General features: G+C 36.9%; 1 protein-coding gene across 8 annotated transcripts in view; it reads left to right on the top strand.

The window, feature by feature from the left end:
- The window catches only part of PUM2 (pumilio RNA binding family member 2), a 71,765-nt gene that overhangs the window by 43,774 nt on the left and 7,728 nt on the right, over positions 1-20,263 (top strand). For 3 of the 8 annotated variants that reach the window (XM_017813066.1, XM_017813062.1, XM_017813061.1), the window contains exons 11-17: positions 3,769-3,912; positions 4,946-5,227; positions 9,977-10,213; positions 16,637-16,904; positions 17,468-17,597; positions 19,565-19,699; positions 19,982-20,119. In XM_017813066.1, the coding sequence (XP_017668555.1) occupies positions 3,769-3,912; positions 4,946-5,227; positions 9,977-10,213; positions 16,637-16,904; positions 17,468-17,597; positions 19,565-19,699; positions 19,982-20,119 (1,334 nt within the window). The remainder of the gene's footprint in view (positions 1-3,768; positions 3,913-4,945; positions 5,228-9,976; positions 10,214-16,636; positions 16,905-17,467; positions 17,598-19,564; positions 19,700-19,981; positions 20,120-20,263) is intronic. The other 5 variants (XM_017813064.1, XM_017813065.1, XM_017813069.1 and 2 more) reach the window with 3 other exon arrangements.

The raw sequence follows: 20,263 nt of genomic DNA, 5'->3' as shown, positions 1-20,263 counted from the left end.
AGCAGCAGGAGACACTGAGAGTGGCGGCAGAGCAGCAGTGGACGGAGAACAGTGGCAAAGAGCCAGAAAGAGATAAAGAGCAGCAAGCAGGCATTGCAGCCAAGGCGGGAAGACACAGAGATCTCTAATGGAGAGAGAGAAAGTGAAGACTAAACTCTATGGAGAGAGTTGGGGTAAGAACTGAACCAAACCACCCAAAATCCCCTTGAGACCTCTCCTAGAAGGAGGGAGATGGACTCTGGCTTGAAAGGAGTCTTAGAGTGCAGCATGCACCAAAGAGAGGAGCTGAGAAGTTCAGGCATCCTGGAAAACTGAACCAGGACGACCAGAAGGAATGCAGAGGGGTGACCTTGGCCCCCCCCTGCTGTTGCTGCTAAGCTAGCAGCCTGAGACAGAGCATGGGAGCTCTGCAAGGGAGCTTGAATCCCCTGAGGAAAGGGACCATCACGAAGATGCCCCTGCACTCTGTGGTATGACGTGGTGACGTGAGCTTGTCCCTGATATCGCAGTCCATGGAAGAGAGGGGAGAGAGGAGACCCCCCCTTGTGTGTAATGGAAGGAGATCCACCTAGAAGAGTCCAGCTACAGCTGCTGCATGGAAGACAGAAGAGAGGCTGCTGCCCTAAACGTGGAAAGGATCTTTCCTTTTCCCTTCTGCACTTTTGTTGGAGGGAGAAGAGACTGATCCATTGTAAATACTGATTTATTACAGGAGAGATAGTTAAGATTGTATATGATGTATTATAATATTTATGTGTACAGTGATTGTAATATAATTCCCCATATTGAGTCTTGTGTTGTGTCTGGAAAACCCATCTCACACTAGGTTGAGACGTGGGAGGGGGGCTTGGACTTGGGAATTGGATTTTAGGGGTCTCAAACCAGGACAAATGTGAAGGCACTGAAGTAAGCTTTGATAATTGTTAAATAGGAGGGGAAATTGCACAGGCACGGGGAGAGAGAATGATGTGATGGAGAGGTAATAAAAACTGAAACAGGAAGAGAGAGGGAATTAGAGAAGAAGATCTGCCAAGTCACCACCTTATCTTTGATAAGAGAGAAGGCTGAGGAGGTTTTTATCTTTGTGCTCACCTTTGTGGGATGAGGCACAAAGTTTGTGGAATAGTGTGAAGAAAGGGAAGATTTAAGTTTTGCTATGAGAGCTGTCCTTAGATTACTTAATCTGATCTGAGATGGTCTCTCTAAAATTATATTTTTGATGTCAAAGCAAATAATTTTATACCTTTGAGGCTGTAGATGCACTTAGCAAGTTTTAGCAATTTCACAAATAGTCCTACATTGCTTTGTTTTGGTAGATATAAGTAGAAAGCTGAGGCCTTCTATTTCGGGTCAGAATGTATTCATTTCTGAGACTGGGAACACAGATGCACCCATCAGTTTTCATGCATAGCTTGAACCTTCTGTATAGACAGTATCTTGATGCTATTGACCTAGCCTGTCATTACTAATTTTAAGTGCCCTGTCTGTGGGTGGATCACAGGTTAAGATAGTGACAGGGAAGTGTCAAGAGAAATTGGGCATCTTGTAATGTAAAGAGCAAGTCCAAGTTGCTTCCATTTTTTAATTTAGCAGTCATACAAGTCAATTATTTTAGAAATTCTAATATTAGTGTATTAAACGGCATTAGTATTAATCTCAGTAAATTTAATTTATGTAAAATTGTGAGTTATCCCCTCCCCAAAGTATTTTGCATTGGAAAATAGGCTCATTTACATCATGGGCCTGAAGTCATATATAATGCTGTATATTAGTTTCAGATGAGCACAAGGGTGTAAACATATGATCAGTGCTTTTTTGTACAGTTACAGCATTATCCATGGGTTTGTACGTTTGTGGACAGAGTAAATACTGGTAGATATTGGCCAATTCTGAGCTCTGAAGAAGTGGAAGTAGAAATTATGTAGGTACTAGTAATTAAACACTGCTAATGTATGCTGGTGCACGTTATTATAAAAAGCTTTCTTACTGTGTCACTGATCTTCTAATATTTTATGATGTGTTCTCTACAGAACTGCAGTAGAACAGACAGCAATCACTCATCTTTCATACCTTGGAAATGTTGCAGTCTTTGTTAGTGGTGAAGGTAGAGCAGCATAGCACATTTTTATAGGTGGAAGAGTCAGTGGCAGCTATACCAAAGGTTTCATAATGAATTCAATTGTAAAAATATGTTGTGGTTGTTTTTAACTAGCCAAACTTTCAGACAAATGCTGTGGAGGACAATTGTCTTCTTTGCTGTTGGTGGGAAAGAGAAGGTAAATGGAATGCAAATCAAATAGTGAGCAGTGAGAACAAACAGGTTTGTAACAGTGTAGTAACGACAATTTTTCGTAACCAGTATAGTGCATTCACCTCCAGAACCGTGAGTTGAACCTAAAGATCTGGATTTTCATAGCTCCTCTCTTGTTCGGTTTCTCTGAGTCACCTTTGTATCTTTACATTTTCTTAGTATGAGAGAATTTGGACCAGTGTCTTCAGCTTCCCTGCAGAGCACCAGGCCAGTAAGCAGATGATGTTTCCATCTCTTTTTTTGGAGCAAGGTGTCCAGGCAGAAGAGATTACAGGGGTGTTTTAGAAACTGAGGAGGAGAAAATATGACTTGGAAAGCTGGTGATTGTGGTACTTACCTGAAAGTGGAGGCCCAGGTCTTTATGTTCCAGTCCATTTGCATTTCAGAGAGAACTCTGCTAGACCTAGTTCTGAAGTGGCAACTGACATGAACAACTTAGAATAGTATGCAAAATCTTTGTTCTTACATGCACAAAAATAGATGTGTGATTTTTGCAATCTTGGCTTTTTTGTTATTAGCATTAGTATGGATATGAACATGGGAGGAATATTGAAACTCTGTTGGGTTTTTTTTATTGCTTTATATAAGAATAGCCAACCTAACAATTGGACATCGTTATATTTTAATTGACAGCACCCTTTCTCGGGTTATTCTGGCTCATCTCCAGTTTTTTAAGAATTCTTATTCCAATTCATCTACTTCACTATAAAGTGTCAAGAGCTTTAAAATGAATTCTCTTGTTCTTGTCCTAAATAAAGTTTTTCTGTTTTGCTTTTTTTGTTTCTTTTGCTGTCCTTCATTCATATATTGTATCTGTTTGCTTTCCTACTGCTTGCTTTTTTCCTTTTTCAACTCCTCCTTTTACCCCCAATTCCCTCTCTTAACTGTCAGCTGAATTAAGTGTTATACTTGGATTACAGCCTTTTATTCCCATTAAACTGACTGGTACAAGGTAGTCCTGCACATACAGCATTCCTTTCCTAATGTGCTTTTGCAGATGGACTTCTAAGTGTGGCTGGGTAATGTATGGAATTGCCAAACTTTGCATTTAGTTCAGCCCTTTAATTGTACAGACTTCAATAGCTTTTCCATGTACAAAGAAGTACAAGAGAAAGTTGGTTCGATAATGATCCAGATATGGTTAGTTGTGTTGTGCCTGTACCTTCTCACTATACTGTTAGAACTTAAACCTTGACAGTAAATTCAACTTTAGATAACTAAATTTAGCTGTTATTCTAGTTGTAAAATATTAAATGAAGGATTTCTAAGTCCAACTTTGTCACAGTGTTTTACAGCATTCAACTGTTTTTTCATTTTAAAGTCCAGTTGCCTTTCAGGGGCAATGTGGAAGAAAAGATCTAGTTTCGTCCTTGTGGTTAGAATATTTCCAGGAGAGAAGAAATGCTGCTTGTATGAGACTGTCTGTACTACTAATCTTCATCTTCTGTGTTGTGTAGGCTATCAAGTACTGGCTCCCACTGCCTATTACGATCAGACTGGTGCCTTAGTAGTAGGCCCTGGAGCGAGAACTGGCCTTGGTGCACCAGTCAGATTGGTGGCCTCAACTCCTGTTCTAATCAGTTCTGCAGCAGCACAGGCAGGTAAGTGTTTGATCCTGCATGGAGGTTTCTTTCACTTCTGTACTGAGTCTTAACAGTAATGTTGATTAGTATTTGATATGATTAATGTTTTCTATGCATCTGTGCCGTTTCCTAATTGTGAAGTATATACCGTGCATGCTTCCTTTCTTACTTTGTCTCCTCCTGTTCTCTGAGACTGCTGTTTCTCAGATGTGGTTTTCCATTTTTAATTCGAATTTAGAGTCCTCTCCCCATACATATACAGGCATGTTTCTGCAAATGTTGTTACTTGTCAGATAGGAACATTTTCTCCTTCCGCTGCCCATGCATATAACATGCACTTCTCATCAGTCCTCTAAATGGTGTCCTCTAGGAAGCATCATTTCATTGCTTCGGCCTGGCAGAAGATGGACTGCTCTGGAGCCTTGCTATGCTTTTCTTCTGAAAGTATTTTGTCCTGAAAAGTGTGACAAGGAAAATAAGTATAGAACGGACAGCAGAAGAGGAGAGTTAGTTATATCAAAAGTCTCTAGTTTTCATCTTTTTTTTAATCAGTTCTAAGATCTAGTACTACTTTACTGAACCATTTATTGCATTTGTTAAATTAAAATCCAAAATACTAACCCCAGATTAATTAACTTAATCTGTTCAGAAAATTAGATTTTAAGTTAATCTATAAGCTTCTTTCTCTATGCAGAACTCGCTTCTGGCATTAGTAGCTGGAGATGTCTTTGAATGACTCTTAGCTGCAACTCTGCTATTGCAACTTTGGATATAAAAAGTTCAGTAAACAGTAATGTGTTTACACTGAAAATTCCCTCATTTACATTAAAAGTTCTACAGCCTTGATTAGCCTACAACATATGCTGTCTTCATTTTTTTCCTTGAGTAATTAAGATTGTGTAATACTACAAAGTCTCTTTTTTAGTCCTTTAATATATGAATTTCTGCTTGTTTAAGAGAGCTTCAAAAAATACAGTTTAGCTCTGAATAGTCCATTTTCAGTCAGAAATGTTTGAGAGAGTAATTATGATTGAAAACGTGTGTTTTACAGCTGCAGCTGCTTCAGCTGGAGGAACAGCAAACAATCTCGCGGGAGCCACGAACGGTCTATTTCGGCCACTTGGTGCCCAGCCACAACAACAGCAACAGCAAACAAATAGTAGCCTACAATCCAATTCATTTTATGGCAGTAACTCTTTGACCAGTAACTCCCAGAGCAGTTCCCTTTTTTCACATGGTCCTGGCCAACCAGGAAGCACATCTCTTGGCTTTGGAAGTAGCAGCTCTTTAGGAGCAGCTATCGGCTCTGCACTTGGTGGATTTGGCTCATCAGGTAGGTTGTTAATATAGTGAGGACATTCTGTGAGACTTGTGTTAAGCAAAAAAATGTGTCTGCATCAGGCATACACGTAGATGTCTACAAAGAATGCAAAAATAAGTTATTCAAGTTTAAAACAAATTATAGGGGAGTAAAAAGGGTTTTTTAAGTTCACTCGGGCTCTGTATACAAGATGCATTTTTGAACAATATCTTGTAGTCATAGATCTCTCCAAAATACTTCTCCATACTGATCGCTGTACTCTGGCCCAGAAGTTTGTTACTGTTTTTTAGTAAGCCTGCTTTTATTTTCAAGGAGGTCTTTATTCTGTGCTTAAAATAACAATTGATGATATTTGCGATATGCATTCTTTTGTTGTAATTTTCATGTCAGGAAAATTCTTAATTTTTTTCAAACAAATTAAATAGCATATGACTTTCTAAATTTGATCTAATATTGAAATGTTTGTTTTATAGGATTTATAAAATAAAAATGCTTAATACACAAGAATAATCCTTGTTAACTCTAGTAAGTTTAATCTTAGATTTAGTTAAGCCTAAATAGTTCTGTACAGATCTGGGGCCTTAAATTATTTCAAGATGCTCTTAAATGTTATCAACCCATTTATATTAAAAAAAAATTAAAATAATTGGTTTTGTCATGTTTCTGCTGTGTAGCAGAAATTTCGTATTCATACAGTTTTTAAACATGTGAGGTAGGTTTTCTTATGTTCCAGATTCAGTATTAGTGAGGCAAGAGAAACACCATTTTTTTAAAGACTATTTCCTTTGGCTATTAATCTCTAGGTTTACAGCACTGAATTGCCTCTTATTAATATTATTCTTTAAATGAAATCAGTGAAGCGTGTTTATAATCTTATGTATCTTGCAGATGGGTAGAAATTGGGGGAAATGTATGTACTCTAACAGTATTTTTTTTCAAAATTAAATGCCCCAAGGAAAGTAATTTTTAAAAAAAAAACAAATATTGAAAGAAATGTTAAAAGTGAAGAAAAAAAGAAGGAAAAACATGCCCTTCAGTGTTAAGACATGATACTTGTTATTTGGTAACTAAGTGTAAGTGACTAATGACATCAAATATACTGCAAGCCAACACAGTTTTTCTTGGTGTTGTTTTTCATAAAATAATTGGCAAAATTATTTACTTTAACAAAACTAATGCTGGGAAATCCAGAATCAGGTTTTTACACTGATCCTCTCTAATATTTCATTTTAAAAAGGAGACTCAAAACATTCAGTTTTTAATTAAAAAAAAAAAAAAAGACGAATTTTGAGGCTACTCAGTTGTGTAAAGTTTCTTAGTTTTCCTTAATGCCACAGCAGGTAAATTTTATTTACAGAGTAATTGTGCTTTCCAAGTGCTATATTCTGTAATATAACTTGTCCTGAGCTACTTGCAGGATTTCAGTGAATCCTTAGCAGCTGCGTTTCACTCTAGGTACAGTTTCAATACATTGGTAGATAGTGATGATAAGTATATCTGCATTTTAATGCAGTGCATCCATTTAAGCCTCTAGATAAAATAGATTTAAGTCATGAAAGTTTTTATCCAGCTTTATCATAAGGACCTCCACAGAACACAAATTTTAGTTGTATACCTACTTAAGAACAATCAGCATAGTTCTTTCTGGTGCAGGAGAGGAAACCTTTTTTTTGTAGCAAAGGTCAGTTCCAGAGCTTTGTCCAAAGCCCTGAGCATGGAGAGCACATGCTGAAATCTTTTAGTATCTGAGGTGATTTAATTAGCATGGCAGTATCCACAGGGAAGCAGGAACCCTGTGCTTTTGCAGTTTGAGAAGTGCTGATGAAAGGTGCTATCTAAACCTGAAATATTTTTAGTGGTATTATTAGAATAAAAATATATTGAAAGTGCCCTTCTGCCAAGTATAAATTGTACTTGCTCTAATAGCCACTTAAAAAATGCTTTCTGATTATTTATTTTTTAGAGAGCTCCTGAGATATATATATATATATATATATATATGAGTTGAATTACACAGATGAATACTTACAAAAATGGTATAATGCATGTTGAGGCAAATTGAAAACAAGGTTAATTTTTTATCTGCCAAGGTTTCAGCTTCTTTGTAACTCCCCTCAGTGTGTTGAAAAGGTTGAATTTCAGATAAAATATAGCCATGAGTACTGATAGATGGCAGTACACATCTTGCCCTTATGTTTTCAGTTTTTGCAGGGAGGAAAAAAAATAGCTCTGCAAAAAAATGTAAAGGTGAGCATGTTCTAGCTTGAATGACTGAACAAAGTAACAACTGGAAGTGGCAAACATAACGTATGTTGCTGTAATGGCTGTATGTACTTACAGTCTCTGTTCTTTTATATTAAAGTTATTCATCCTCCATTTTAAAGGTTTAGGTACACGATGATAAGTTACTGCAGCTTAACAGGTAGCCGAGAATTAGATCAACTGTGACAGCTTTCCAAAGGCCTTCTCCTGGCTTGTAACAGCTGTAGAGTAATTGCATTAGATTAGGCAGGGGCAAAGAGGAGTAAGCTAGTGCAAATTATCTGCTGGGTTTTGTGAGCTTTGCTTGTGTGTGTGAAAATGTAGCTCAGCTGCATTTGGTAACTTGGTAAGCTGCAGTAATTTAGCTGAGTAAGAAACCCTGAAAGATGGAAATACAACAATCCATCGTGTAGCATTGTATTAACATTTATGTGGTTTACTGAGCCAGAACCTGTAGAGCTGGTCTCAAAGCTTGAGATTTCTTTCAACTGTTGCCCTAATTTGCTCTTCTGGTTTCTTATTCTCAATCTCCTTGCCTAGTTAGTCCAGTATCTTTTCCTTCTGGCTTCTCCTTTAGTATGTCTTCCTTCCCAGTTTCCAGGCAACATTTATCTCCTGCTTCCCCCTCCTAAATATGTTTCTGTTTCTGCTCGTACTGTGTGATGTTCCCCATCATCAGCTTATTATTCCAGTCTTTTTGCCCCACAGTCACATATACCTTCTAGAGCCTAACTTTTCTTCAGATCTGCTTTCTTCTCATCCTCACTGAAAGTGCTTTCTAGTTTTTCTTGCAGTCTCCTTGTTGGCTCCTTTGTCTGACCTTTCTCTCCTCCTTCTTCTGGTTTCCTTTTTTCTCTTTCCCCCCTCCCTAGTCTATTTCTTGTGTTTGGCTTTTGTCTCCTCTGCACTTTAAATAGAAAATATCCTTTCCACATTGCCTGATGGGCCTTCCCAACACAAGGTGGAATCTTGGACAGCAGTTTCAAGAGTCTGTTTTTGACATGGCAGACAGAAGCCTAGAAATTCAATTGCAGGGAAAAACCTTTATCAGCCATCTCAGAAGCGCTGTGTATGGTCAGGAGTTTTCAGCCATGAGTCTGTAGCAGATCTGTGCTGAACTGGGATGAACTGTGATTTTGCAAAGATTTTTAGTTCAGTAAAAGAGAGTGAAAATAAGGGTCTCCTGTTGCTGGCATATTTGGTCTGAGTACATGAAAACTTTACCTTCTGAAATAGGTAGCTGGATTATTTTAATAAGGATAAAACACTTTTCCTTGACAATATTTCTGAAATGACAGTGTTTGGACAGAAGTTCTTTGAAAAATGTCCAAGTAAGTACCTGCTGTGAAAAAATATTAGCCAAGTTACTAATGTGATGAGAAAACAAATCAGTTTCTTAAAGTCGAAGTATCAGGCGACCTTTATATTGGGCCATGCTGCCAGCTTTAGTAGAAAGGTACTTAAAAAGGGTAAAGATCATGGAAGTATAAATTCCAGCCTTTCCTTTTTAAATTGAAGTAGAAATCAATTTTCCAAATTCAGCTTAAGAAACATATTTGTTATTAAAATATCCATAATCTTGGTTTTTTTCGTAAGTTCATTTGTTCAATGTTCTAGTGTTTAAAATAAGCACTCTAGTTTAATATTTCACTAGTATGCAGCAGATACTAGAATTTAACATTTCTAAAAATTTTTTATTGTTCTCCTGATTTGTCCTAGACTGTTCATCGCCCTGCTGAATGATGCTGTGCAGGATAACCAGTCCTTCACTAATACATTGTTATCCAAAGCCTCTAGTCTAATTTGACTTTCAGAAATGCTGATAGCAGTAAAATCACATTTTTAATTTCTCACCTTAATTTTCCTATCTCTGCTCTGCTTCTCATCTTCTTCTTAGCCTGTTCCCTCTTTTCAAAATACTTCTTTGAGAGCCGTAATTCTCATAGGGAATTTTAAGTAGTCATTTTTTTCCTACAGGTGAGGGGTTCACAAACAAGAGGAAGTTCAGAAACAGCTGAACAGCAACATAGATCATTATGTGAACCCTTAAACAACAAGTAATTGCCTCTAGACTTTTTCCTGAAATGAGTATCACTGTCTGACTAATAATTTATGATGGAAAAAGTTTTATCAAAGAATTTTGTGGAAATATTTTTAGAATCATTTAGTCTATAAAGTGACAGTGTAATCTAATCTTACAAATTCCATATGTCTCCCAAAGCCTGAAGCCAGGCAGTTAAAACAGAGTACTGCAATATTACTGTGAGAAGTCTAGTATGAAATGTTGAAAGACGTGGACATTGGTGAAATTACTTGCCAGTGGTGTGTTTATACCCACTTAGATTTACTTAAAAGCATGTGTGGTTATCACAGTAATTGTCTTTGTCATAACGATTGCTGTAATTATTGTGATCGCATCTGTTGTTGCCCAGCTGTAGTTGGGGATAGGTTTTATTCAGTTGACACTGTGTAATTAGGGTCTTTTTATTTCTTCTTCAGTTGGCAGTTCTGCAAGTAGTAGTGCCACAAGGAGAGATTCTCTATCTACTAGCTCTGACTTGTACAAAAGATCTAGTAGCAGCCTAGCACCCATAGGGCAGCCATTTTACAATAGTCTGGGATTTTCCTCCTCTCCAAGTCCAATAGGCATGCCTCTGCCAAGCCAAACGCCAGGACATTCACTTACGCCACCGCCATCACTTTCATCACATGGATCCTCATCCAGTTTGCATTTAGGTAAAAAAAACAAAAACAAAAAACCAAAAAAACACTTTTTGTTTGTATGTGTGTATGTATTTCTATGTGTAAAATATATGTTGCATAAGAGATGTCACATTACCTTTGCTGTTAAACAGTTTTGTAATGAAGAAAGGTGAAGAGCACGCTCAAATGCTCATTGATTTGACAGTGGAGAGCACTCAGCTTTTGGCAGTATTGGGCCAACAACTGATTTTTCTTCCCTTGCAGAATCCCGATAGAGAGCCCAGTAAGAATTATTGGTGCTTTTTCTATTATGTTTCCACAATATGACAAGCAAAGGTGCATTAATTTTGTTTCTCCTTCAGTGTGTTACCACTTTAAAGACATTTTAAGATGATGTGTTTAACAGTGAAGTGACTTTCACTAGTGCCCCTTACCATGATAAAGTAGAAGAGTAGCGGTGCTCTCAATGTAAAATGTGTTGAAAGGTGATTTTTGAATCAGTCAGCCTACAACTCATGGCCCAGATGGTTGGGCGGGAAGACAGTTTATCACCAGGCTGGTGGAATTAAAAAAAAAAGGCATTTGTGAAAGAAGTAAAAAAGGCATTGTCAGTGGTGGCTCTCTGTTATCAGATCTATTTTTTAAAGGAATGCTGATAATAATCTCTTAGAAATTTTTTTGGCTACTTAGATGACATGGGAGCTCAACCTTTCTCTAAAAAAATTAAAAATAAAATAAAATTAAAACTCTAAAAAAACCCCCACCACAGTCTAGAGTATATTTAGAAAATAATGCCTCTAACCTGAGGTTACCTGATAAACTTTTTCTTTTTTTTACTGCGAATATTTTTGGTCATTTAATTTGGATGCTAAAATCATACAGTGAAACTGGATGTAATTCAAGATTGAGTTGCCTGTTGCTCCAGTTACTGTACAGGGCACAGTTCTATGCTTGCAATAGGCAACCTAATTTCCTATACTTCTCTTAGTGCAAATAAAACAGGAAAAAATTTTCAGAAGTGTCTACCAGGATACACTTTAAGTGAGAAATGTGTGAGTGATTTGTATAACGAGGTTAAATAATTAAAATATATTACATTTACAGTTCAGTATCACCTTCATGGTTAAGTGCTGAATACCCGAACTAAAACTGGGCAAGGGGATGTTTCAGCACGTTTTATTTTTTTTTACTTACCTTTTTTCCTTTTTCAGGTCTACAAAGTGCACCTTTGGGCTGAGACCAAGCATGGAAAGTTTCAGCCCAAATGGAGGCTTTTGAGAAAGTTCTGAACATCTGACAATGGGGTTATCATGGAAATCTTTTTCTTTCTTTCTTTTCAAAGTACTCTCACAATAGTTTTCATATTGCTGAAAACTATACTTAAACCAAATTTTGGAAGGCATTATCTAAAATTTAAAACATTCAAAGTTTTGTGTTGTTTCACATTTGATAAATGTTAAAAGACTTTTTTCAGTTCTGAGAAAATAAGCTGTGATCAGTATAGAGGATTGCCTCTATCAGCAGAAATTGTTAAATACTGACTTCGACCCATTTCAAACTGTTTGGCAGTGTGAACCAAGCCTAATAGTTTGTTAAAATCATGTACTAGATCAGTGTGTAATGGCTAGAATATACAGTTGTACTCTGAAAATTGACACAACCTCGTTGGCTTCCATGTGTCCTCTTCATCTGCCAAGTGAAGGGGACCTTGATTACTGGTAAACTTTTTGCTACGTTACCAAATCAATCTGAAATTTGGAAATGGAGGTAGTTTGGATATTTGCTTTCACAAAAGACGCAGTAATTTTTTTAGCCTTTCCTGCACCTCTACCCTGTGTCATATTTTTCCAGTTATATCCAAGGTGCACCATGTCAGAGTTAAAGACTTATTTCTGCAGTTAATTGTCTGTCCTGTTACATTTATTCTGGTGTGTTCATCAACCACTCTTGGAAGCATGTATTTTGTTCTCACATATAAAAAATTTAAAAAAAAATAATCAAAGTTTTCTCACCAAATGAGAAGTTATACCTGAAATCAAACAGCGGCAGTATATTTTAAGAAGGATATGATTATCATGTAGTCACTTTTCAGAGTAGAACAACATTGTAAGTTCATGTCTGCATGCAGTTTCCATTGGTATTCTGATAATGCCTGTCAAACACAGCTCTCCCTCCACCTTCAAAACTTGTCCTGCCTGCTTGTATCAACAGGTTCAGCTAAGTTTAACTCCTGTTTTAAAATGGGCATCAAACTCGGTTGCTCCTGTTTCAGCCACCAGAATCTAGAGCACAATACTGGGAAAGGGTGCATGATTTTATAACCCCTTTGTCAGACACTGCTGCAATTTGTAGCTTAAAAGACCAATTTCCCTTTTACAAGAAATTAATGATATTTTACTGTTTTCATCTCTTCTCACCAACTTTTATCCAATATCCTAAAATAGGAATGTGCTAATGACTTTGTGCTAGTGTCAGTTTTCCTATATTTGAAGGGATTTGTCAGTTGTCTGTAACTGCTTCTTTACTGTAATCAGTTGGAGCAGTAAGGTCATGAATTTGAACTACCCTTTCACTCCCAGGGACAAAGAACTGCAAGAGGAAGTGTTTTTCCTATGTCATAAAAATCCTTTTAGGTTGGTAGTGCTTACTCTAATGGTACATTGCAGCATTAGTGTAGAGAAGGATTTTTAAATTCTGGGCTTTTTGAGGTAATTATTTTCTGTGTTGCAAGCCAAGCTTGTTAGTAGTTTGGATTGATGTTGTTTTATCTTCAGAGGTGGTGATTGTGGGTAAGAGTAAAGGCTGCTTGGCTGAGGCAGAATGGGGAGCTTTGCTTGGCCTCTGCTGTTGTACCTACTCTGTAGGGCTGCAGTAAAACAGGCATAATAAGCACTTCCATCAATTCCTAAAGTATACACAATGTGTACATAGATATGTGCAATTCTTTTTTCCATATGAAGATGAAACTTTTAGCTGAGAATGAGATGAAGCTACTTTTTTACAAATGAACAAATACTTTATAGAATGTTACTAGAAAATACTGCTGACACAGTAAATACTGTAAAAACAGTTACTGTGCGGTAGATCTGGTTTCTGTCTTAAGTAGAAACAAATGAAAAAACACTTTGATAAGTACTAACAGACTAATGCTATCAAAATAAATGTGCCTAAATCTAGTTTTTAATATTTTTTTCATGTTCTCCTTAACATTAAATACGCTATCCATGTTAAGGAGTTAATAATTTTACATGCTTTGTGTTTTTAAAGCTTAGTAAGATGCTGGTTTAGATGATCTATATCCCCTTTATATCTCTGTGCCTTCTCTATGAACTAGCCACAGGGATTTAGGTTAAATTGAACTGTAAAACAACTTAATATTATTCAGTGCATCTTTGTTTTATGAGACCAGAAGTGATAGCTAAATGATTATGTGAAGAATGAACTGCACACTTTATTCCCCAAGAGTTTGGAATTGTGTGGCTATACTGATGCCTAATAAGTATTTAAATTTTTTAATGCTTTATTCAATAGGGTATGTTCCCCAAGTACCTTATAAGACCTAGTTCCTAGTTTGGAATCAGAATCTGTAAAACAAGTGTCCCGAGTTCTTGAAGAGCATGTGGATGCTGCAGGCTAACCAGAAGGATTCGGGTAACTAGAATTCAGGTTTCAGGCATTTTTTTTCTAAGCTGTTGACACTGTTTTCAGGAAGGAGACCAGGTATCTGTAATGTCCACACTAATGCTTTGGGGATTTTGGACTAAGAAAATAATAAGTACAAGATTTTAAGAAAATATGCCATTGTACACACAAGTATGTCTGCATGTAATAAGTACCTATGACAATATGCTTTTATTTTGGGGGTTTTATTGTTTTTCGCATCTGCAAAGTTGACACTGAGCTATAACATTACTGTAATGTGAAAAGTTACATGAGAAGAAAAGCTAATTACTTATTAGACTGCTCTTTTTTTGTAATAGTGTCCAGTATTTTACAAGGTTAAGCTTTCTGTGTGCTTTTGGGTATGACAGGTTCTTGTAGGCGCAGTGGGTATGCTTTCAGCCTTCTTGTATGATGGTCCTGCTTAATGTGATTGTCTGAAATAGTTCCACAGGTGAGACAGGAGCCTCCCAGTTGCAGCATAGTCGTCTTACGAGTCTTAAAAGGTGATGGTTCCCAAATTAGACTGAAAAAAGGCTTGATAATCCTGAGTGTGAAATGTATTGTATATTACACACACATAGCATATTTGTTAAAAGCTACCAAGTTTCTTAGTTTCTGGTTTAGTCGCTGGGTAAATTGTCACTTTTAATTTATACAGACATGAAGGCTCGGGTGAAAAAAAAAGCTGAAACAATTCCTGATTCACATGATCAATTCTATAACTGTATGCTGATTGTGAGCATATGATCAAAACTGCCCTGTTAGTTTCTTGCACAGAATTGAGCATGTGATGAGTGGAGCAATAGAGATGCTACAACAGAAGAGTAGCCTATAACTTCCTTTCAAATGGGCTTTGGTGCCCTCTCGTGATATTAAATAGTGTTACTGCACAGCACTTACAGGGAAGCCAGAACTGCATTCTTATATTCACAAAGTCTAGATGAGAAATACCATAATTTCAGCTGCATAACTTTTTGTTCCTTGGAAGGCCTTTCCTAGAACAGAAATGACTGTAGACCATCACTCTTCATACTGCTTCACCTGCAGAATGTTGGGTTTCTTTTTTCCTTTTGTTTGTTAGTACCATGTTGCTGTCACCTCTTTTCTGGAAATAGTGCTTGTCAATGGAAACTAAAAATGATAGTTTCTGATTTTTCTAGCTGAAAAGAATTAAGAGGCTTTAATTTAAAAAAAAACATAGTGGTTTTTAAAAGGTATTGTGGGGCATAAAATATTCACTGATGCTTATCACTAAATTTTGAAAACTAATCGTAAAATAAATACTAATTGTTCCTATTTTAGGGCATAATACCATACAGTGCAATAAATGTGATGCTTGATATGTCTTGCAGAGCACTAACATCTCAGATTCTGGTATTGCAATTTGATCTTTTGAAAAAGATAACTTTACCATTAATACATTACCAGTCCACCATAACACTGTTGTTGCCTGGCCTTATAAATACTTGGAACTAAAAGAAGGCTTGGCTGGGGCACTGTCAGCTGTTTTCTTTTTTATTTTTTTTTAATTATTTTTTTCCTTTTTCTTTTTTTATTTTTCTTTTTTTTCCTTTTTTTTAAAATTAAGTTTGTAATAGAGCACCATTCAAACAGCACATACTGCAATTTGTTTTAAATTCAAATGTCAATATTTATTCTGTTGACTTTGAAAGGGCTTCAGTTACTATGTCACTTTCCAGACAGGAAACAAATTCTTTCCTTTTCCAATTCATGCTCAGTACTTTTAGGGGAGTTTTTGGATTTGATTTTTTTGTTTTTTAGTTTGGTTTTAGTAGTAGAGTTGAGGTTTCTAGGTGGCAATTGTCTGACTATTTCTGCTTGCAGTATAGTAAGAGTATCCCTTTAGAAAGTCATACTGCAGTTGGGAAAGATACTTTGCGTGGTTCTTCCTGCTTATTGTAAAGTAGAGGGGAGAGGCCTACTGGAGGAGTTCAGATTGACACAAACTGATCAGAGAGAGGAGAAATGCACAGGACCGTGAGGTGATGAGCTGTGGGTGGAATCACTAGCAAAAAGGAGTAGGACCCAGACATAGGAAAGCAATTCAGTTCTTCAAAAGTAAGGAAAGATGAAGCGTAGTGTGAGTGATGAGTGTTTGTGCATCAAGGAAAGGAGCTTCAGTTTGATATAGCTGTAGTTGGTTTAGAATTAAGTAGAACATTCTTAGTTACCTGGTTTGAAATTTGACATATTTAGTGCTTACAAGAGGTATCAGGTTAAAAGCCTGGGATGCTAAAGTCGTCACATATCCTGCAGGACAGGTACAGCATGACAAGAGGCACCACACGTGCCTCCCCAAAAATGCCCTTACACTCTGTAATTTGCAAAGGTACCTCAGTAGGGACTGAAGGGTAGTTCAGATTTCATGGTCTATTTTGAAACAATTGGCTAACTTCAAGACTACTAACAAGGATATAAGCCAGTATGACTTGTGGAGTGCAAATCTGCCCACTAAGCTTAAGACCCACCCAATTCTAAAAGTTTCTGTAAGCCTGAGTGGGTGCTCACTTTACCTGCTTTGATACATTCTTCTAATGACATTTCTTTTCCTGGTGCCCTTCACATAAAATAAAAATGAGGAGGAGAATGGTTTTATTTATTGGAAGATAAAACTATCTAACTCCTCCAACCATAATGAGGTAAATGCCAATAATGAGACAGCACTGTTGTTTTCTCTGGCTCCAGGGTGTATCCGTAGTTCTAGTACACTTGCTGGTTTTGCTGTTGCTTATTTTCCTCACGGCCTTTACTGACAGAGCTGCTTCCTTGTAGGAGGACTGACAAATGGTAGTGGTCGCTATATTTCTGCAGCACCCGGAGCCGAAGCAAAGTATCGCAGTGCAGCAAGTACCTCCAGTCTCTTTAGCTCCACCAGTCAGCTCTTCCCTCCTTCGCGCCTCCGTTACAGTAGGTCTGACATTATGCCTTCTGGACGTAGCCGACTGCTGGAAGATTTCAGAAACAACCGTTTCCCTAATCTTCAACTAAGGGACCTTGTCGGACATATTGTTGAATTTTCCCAAGACCAGCATGGTTCTAGGTAATTATTATAGTACAGTCAATGACTTAATAATATTTTACTGCTTTGATACTGTTTTATTAGCATCGAACGTTTGAATGAGCCGCTAGTCATCTTAATTCAAAGCATGCCATTAGTTGGAGCACATGCTCTTATGATGACCTTTTTCTTCTCTAGGAAATTTCGTTATAAAAGTAGTATTAATTTAGCTGCCTATAGAAGTTCTCAGTGTAGAAATAGCCTCATAACTAGACTTGTAAACTCTAGCATTTAGGTACCAAAAAGGCGTTGATTAAGAAAACAAAGTATGTGGCATCTGGAATGCAAAACTATTTTTCATCAGTACATCATCAGGTACTTAGTTGTTGTTATTCTTTTCATCTTTAATCCTTTTCAAATGAAATGTTTTAAGTCTTAATTTTACTGAAATGTATCCTTTTATATGCAAAGGCACTACTTTCATTTTAATAAATTTTATAAATGTTGAATGCTTTCTTTAGAGTTTTGAGGTGTCTCATTGAAACAGTGTTTGAGAGGTTTTCCTGTTGTTGATATAAAGCATAATGTACTATTTTTGCACTTAGATTTATACAGCAGAAGCTGGAGCGAGCTACTCCAGCTGAGCGCCAGATGGTATTTAATGAGATCCTGCAAGCAGCATATCAATTGATGACTGATGTGTTTGGAAACTATGTAATACAGAAGTTCTTTGAGGTAAGCATAGCACTAAGTGTATGGATGGAAATGCAAACAAAATGCTGTAAATCTGATGAAATTTAACTGGTTTTGTCATAACATCATAACAGAATTCTACTGGACTTCCATGGAACCCGAGTGTATAACACTGCACATGTTTTTCTGTTCTGTATCTCCTGCTTTTTGTGATAATGGGCACAGTTTCTCTTTACACTGGATTTGTTGGTGAACATTGTTGAAAGTACAGGCTGCACACTCAGGCTTTGCAGGCCTTTTAGCAGAACTTACAGAGACTTTCAGCAGATGAAAGGGAACATAAATATTTGAAAGATACATTTTATTGATTATTGCATCATGGTATAGAGTGGGTCTGGAAAATGCTCTTGCATTCAAATAGCTGTGTGAATTTCATCTGGTGCTGTATATGAGGAAACTCAAAATATATTGAGGTGGAAGAATTTTGAGTAAGGGATGTCCAAAGATGCATCCAATATTACAACAAATACTATTTAAAACAGCTTTATTTTCTGTTAAAAACTGTGGTAGATAAAAAAAAGCCTTATCAAAGAATTTGTCTTGCACAGAGAAGAAAAAGCAATACCCGTGTCCTGGAAAAAGTTATATGTAGGAAATGTATCTAGCATAGTGTTCTTTAAATCAAGGATCATATTAAAGTGTCTTAGTGGATAGAAGGTGAAGCTGGAAAATGTCCAGTAAGAAATAAGACAGTTACTGTAAACAAGAGCATAGTTTTTAGTGAGTAGTCTATGAAACAATGTACTCACTCTTTTTGTATTTTTTTTCCTTTTACAAATCAAAATATCTTCTAAAAAGTGTCACTGATGTGTGGTATGTAAGATGTTAATCTTGCTCAAGAGTCATCAGTTACTGTTTTTTCCATAATATTACGTTAGATGGATACATGGATAATTATTGCCTGTGAAGTGTTCTCATCTTAATTCTGAGGAACAGTACTCAAGAAAAGAGTGCCCTTGGCCTTACGTGTAGAAAGGGACCTTAGTTCACAGTTTAAGTAGGCGGGTGAAGTTGTTTGAGCTTTCTTTGGAGTTCACTACAGGTGTGGAGTTCGACAGTTCTCAGCAATGCTGTGTGAACTTTGCTGCTGCTACCAGCTGGTTGTCCAAGTGATCACTTCTGTGTCCTCTCTTGCACTGTGCCGACTGAGGAGATTGTGTGGGGATCTGGGAACAGGGTTATGTGTATTAGTTCTGAAGCTTGACTTCTACTCTGCTCAGTGTGGAGCAGCACAGAAGTTGCAGTAGCGCCATGAACGGGATAATAAAGACAGGATTCAGCTACTGGTGAGAAACATTGGTTGAGTCATACTCTTAACACAGCTATTGTATAAAACTGTTTTGATTTTGCTCTGCAAAACCCAAGTTTCCTAAATTTCCCAAAATGCCCATGCTATGAATCATTGTTCAAGAAAGATACGAAGTTACCAAGAATCTACTCCAGGAGTTGACATACTTCCCCTCACTCCCCTGCCCCCTCCTGTTACTGTATACAAATGTGTACTGTAAGCTTGCTTAGTGTGCAAGATGTGAGATACACTGGCCAGTACAAGTTTGAGATATCAGAGAAAATCTGATTTGGATTCATACATTATAGTGACCCGTAATAAATTTTCCTGGTGTAATTTGTCTGAATAAGTGGTTTATTACATTTAAATATTGCTACATACAGACAAGTATAAACTATTTTGATTTCTTCTGTTGTCTTTCAAGGTCATGCATTTGATAGCAGGAATGTGACTGAATGTGGAATATTAGAAAATGTTGCATTTAGAAAAGATTCTGATAAATATACCCACAAAAATACAAAATGAAAAATCATTGAAGTATTACAAACAAAATTGTACTACCATCATGTAGTACCTTGTGAAAATACTTACTCTGACATATAAATTCCAGCATGCTGCAATATGTCTTCATTTGTTTAACTGCATATTTATTTTCTTTTAGTTTGGAAGCCTGGATCAAAAGTTAGCCCTAGCAACACGCATTCGTGGTCACGTTCTGCCATTAGCCCTCCAGATGTATGGTTGTCGTGTTATCCAGAAAGCACTCGAGTCAATCTCACCTGACCAGCAGGTAATTGTAAGTTAGAGCAATACTTTTTTATTTTATTTATTTTTTTTATTGTATCCATTTTTTTTACTTGCTTAAATTGTTTATTTTAATTGTTTAAATAATTAATCCTTTCATCATGAAATGCCCTAGGGCACTAAAATAGTTGTTTAAGTGAAAATACTGGGACACACAATTAACACCAGTGAATATGAAGATTTGAGTTAGGATGAAATGAAATTTTTTTCCCCTTTTGGGGGGGAGGAGGGGAAAATCATTGTAAAGACAAGAATAATCTTTTTTTTTTTCCAGAACGAAATGGTGAAAGAGCTGGATGGCCATGTTCTGAAATGTGTGAAAGATCAAAATGGAAACCATGTTGTACAAAAATGTATTGAGTGTGTTCAGCCCCAGTCCCTGCAGTTCATCATTGATGCATTCAAAGGACAGGTAGTGTCAACAATTCATTTCCTTTTCTCGAGGTTGCTTAGATTTGCAGGGCCTTGTCCATCATTTGCATATACAAGATAGTGTTTGGCACTTTGCAGTCAGCTTGTTTTAAGTAAGATGAAAATGGGGATGATAAAATGGAAA

Source organism: Lepidothrix coronata, unplaced genomic scaffold, assembly GCF_001604755.1.
Source record: "Lepidothrix coronata isolate B3197 unplaced genomic scaffold, Lepidothrix_coronata-1.0 Scaffold39, whole genome shotgun sequence".
Classification (NCBI taxonomy): Eukaryota; Metazoa; Chordata; class Aves; order Passeriformes; family Pipridae; genus Lepidothrix; species Lepidothrix coronata.
This window is presented reverse-complemented; position numbering and strand designations above follow the sequence as displayed.